The sequence below is a fragment of the Ursus arctos genome, unplaced genomic scaffold (assembly GCF_023065955.2).
Source record: "Ursus arctos isolate Adak ecotype North America unplaced genomic scaffold, UrsArc2.0 scaffold_22, whole genome shotgun sequence".
NCBI lineage: Eukaryota > Metazoa > Chordata > Mammalia > Carnivora > Ursidae > Ursus > Ursus arctos.
The window spans coordinates 58,642,544-58,645,711 of NW_026622897.1; the positions used below are offsets into that span (position 1 = coordinate 58,642,544).

Below are 3,168 nucleotides of genomic sequence, written 5' to 3' on the forward strand. Positions count from 1 at the left end.
CACTGCTGTCTTACATTGTACCTGGAGTTCTAGCTAGAGAAATGAGGCAAGAAAAACTCATTCAAATATGAAAGGAAGGAGTAAACTATCTCTATCTGTAGATGATGTAACCTTATGTAAAGAAAATTGTAAAGAATACACAAAATTATTAGAGCTAATAAATGAATTCAGCAAAGTTACACAATGCAATTTCAACATACAGAAATCAGATGTATTTCCATATACTAGCAATGAAAACCTAAAAAAGAGATTGAGAACAAAATTCCATTTACGACAGCCTCAATATAATAACATACGTACTTAGGAATAAATTTAACCAAGGAAGTATGATATTTGTATATTAAAATCTATGACATACTGCTAAAAGAAAGCAAACTATATTCTCTAGCTGTATCTGGAGTTTAGAAATGGGACTACATATTGGAAATCTACAGGATTAATAAATTACACTGAGATCATTCTGAGCTTGATATCAAGACTGCCTTTGTGTTTATCATAGAATGACCCTAACTTCCTTCTCCAAATTTTCTAAAATCTTGAATGTAAACAGTGTAGAAAGCAAGGTAAATTTTACTTAGAATTCAATTGAAACTAGGCACAGAACACATACAATCGGGGCGCCTGCGTGGCTCAGTCCTTAAGCATCTGCCTTCGGCTCAGGTCATGATCCCAGCGTCCTAGGATCCAGCCCTGCATTGGGCTCCCTGATCTGCTGGGAGCCTGCTTCTTCCTCTCCCACTCCCCCTGCTTGTGTTCCCTCTCTCGCTGGCTGTCTCTCTCTCTCTGTCAAATAAATAAATAAAATCTTTCTTAAAAAACACATATAATTATTCACATCTAATATGACTTAGCTTCAAGTGAGAAAATATCATGTATCCTTGATCCTAAGCTGCAGCCTCTCACATTCCTCAATTCACAGACACTGAATTTATTGGATCAACAGTGAGGAAGAGAAAGAGAGGAAGACAGAAAGGGAGGTAGAGAAAGACAGAAAGAGGAAGAAAAATTGGAGGAATCAGATTAGAAAAAAGAAAGGGAGAAAGAATGACAGTAAGAACAGGACAGGGGAACATTTAAATAAACATGAGTAATGGTATTTTTAAAAAAAGAGTAATGACTAGAAAAGGAAGACAAAACTGTATTAACATATTAACATACAGAATATAAATCTATGGAACAGATGTTCTAATTTAAACATTGTCACTAAGCCATGGCTTGACTTTATTTTCTTCATCTACAAAATGACATTATTGGGTCAGTGTCCCTTCGGGGTCTAAGCTTACCTACAGAGAAGACACAGAGAAATGGGGAGAGTTCTCACCTTTTCCCACCAGCCATTCTACTCCCACACCACGGCTGCCTCCAGGCCACCTTCATTTTCCATCAGTGCTTTCCCTTTGTCCAGCTACATGGGGTGGGTGAGCAGAGTGGGCAGCAAAGGTAGCTTTGCCTTATCTGCCAACCCTAAATGAATTCCAATAAACAATAAAAATCTGGTACTACTACCTATTCTAACAGGAAACATAAAGCAGAGGTGAGATTATTAAAATGTGGGTGGTATGTGCCTCTGTTTTCCAAGTGTTGACACAGAACTCTTACTTCTGTACAAATATCTTCACAACTCTCTCTCGGATCTGCTTGGTCCTGGCTCCGTAGATGACTGGATTCAGGGCAGGGGGGACAACCACGTATAGATTAGCCAAAAGGATGTGGATATAGCGGGGAATGTTTCGACCAAAACGGTGTGTCATAAAAGAAAAGTGCCGGTGTGTAAAAGCACAGCATGACCCAGACATGAGAACCACAGGTATTGAGGGCCTTTAGTCGGGCATCCCGAGAAGGAAGGCGGAAAACAGCTTGAAGGATAAGCACATAGGAGGAGGCAATCAGGATCACATCCACAATGATGGTGGAAATCACCATGAGCCCATAGATGATGTTGACCTTGATGGGAGCACAGGCCAACCGGGCAAGACCCATGTGCTCACAGTACGTATGAGGGATGATGTGATGCCCACAGAAGGGCAGCCTCAGAATGAGAAACACGAACGGAGTCACCAGAATTAAGTTTCTTCCACAACAACAGAGGCCAGGATGCCGATGGTTTTATGGGTGAGGATCATGGTGTACTGGAGAGGGTTGCAGATGGCAACAAAGCGGTCATAAGCCATGGCCACCAGGAGAACAGTCTCCATGCCTGTGAACATGTGGATGAAGAACATCTGGGCAAGGCAGCCCCCAAAGCTGATCTCTTGGAGCTTGAACCAGAAGATGCCCAGCATTTTGGGGATGGTGGATGTGGACAGACCCAGATCGATCACAGACAACACGGCCAGGAAGTAGAACATGGGCTGGTGGAGACTGTGTTCGGTCCTGATCACAAAGACAATGGTGATGTTCCCCACGAGGGCAATCAGGTACACAATACAGAACGGGAAAGCAATCCAGATGTGGACAGTTCCCAGTCCTGGGATTCCTAGCAGGTGAAAGAAGGCGGGATGGAACTGGGTGTCATTGATGGAAGTCATTCTCTCAGCAAGTGTCACTGAATTCCTGTTAAGGTGTAGGGAATGTTACTCTATGGTCTTTTCTTATCGAGGTCCTAGAAAATGAAAATAACTTCAATCGCTGTGTTAGAGGTAATGGCAGGAGTAGTTGATTGCAAACATTAGTCTCTTCTTTCCAGAGGGTAATTGAGTAAAGTAACTCTCTTAATACACATTATTATTCTGAGATTCTTCATAGGCGATATTATCTGTGCCTTTAATTTATACTAATATGAGATCAGAAGGAACTGACAATATTTCACATTGTAGTACATGCCTACTCTCCTTCAATACCGTGTCCTCCATGACAGTTTGCTGTATGAAACATTCAGATATGATGTCTACATCTCTTGTATTTTCATATTAGTGTGCACTGCTGTCATAACATACATTTTTTTCCTTTGGTTTAGTCTTTCCTATCTTTTCCATTTTCCCCCATTTTTAAAAAATTTTTATTGTGATAGAATACACATAACATAAATTTACTATCTTAACCATTTTTAAGTTTAAGTTTCAGTAGTATTAAGGACATTCATACTGTTGTACAACCATAACCACTGTCTCCAGAACTTTTTCATTTTGCAAAAGCTGAAAATCTGAACTCATTTTCAGTAATTTCTCC

At 40.5% G+C, this 3,168-nt stretch overlaps 1 protein-coding gene across 1 annotated transcript; it reads right to left on the reverse strand.

The window, feature by feature from the left end:
• Positions 1-1,595: 1,595 nt before the first annotated feature.
• On the reverse strand, positions 1,596-2,528 carry LOC113248240 (olfactory receptor 52E4). The gene is given in 3 exon segments (XM_026489609.4): positions 1,596-1,761; positions 1,763-2,078; positions 2,081-2,528. Coding segments are annotated over 3 exon segments (930 nt in total).
• Between the last annotated feature and the right edge of the window lie 640 nt (positions 2,529-3,168).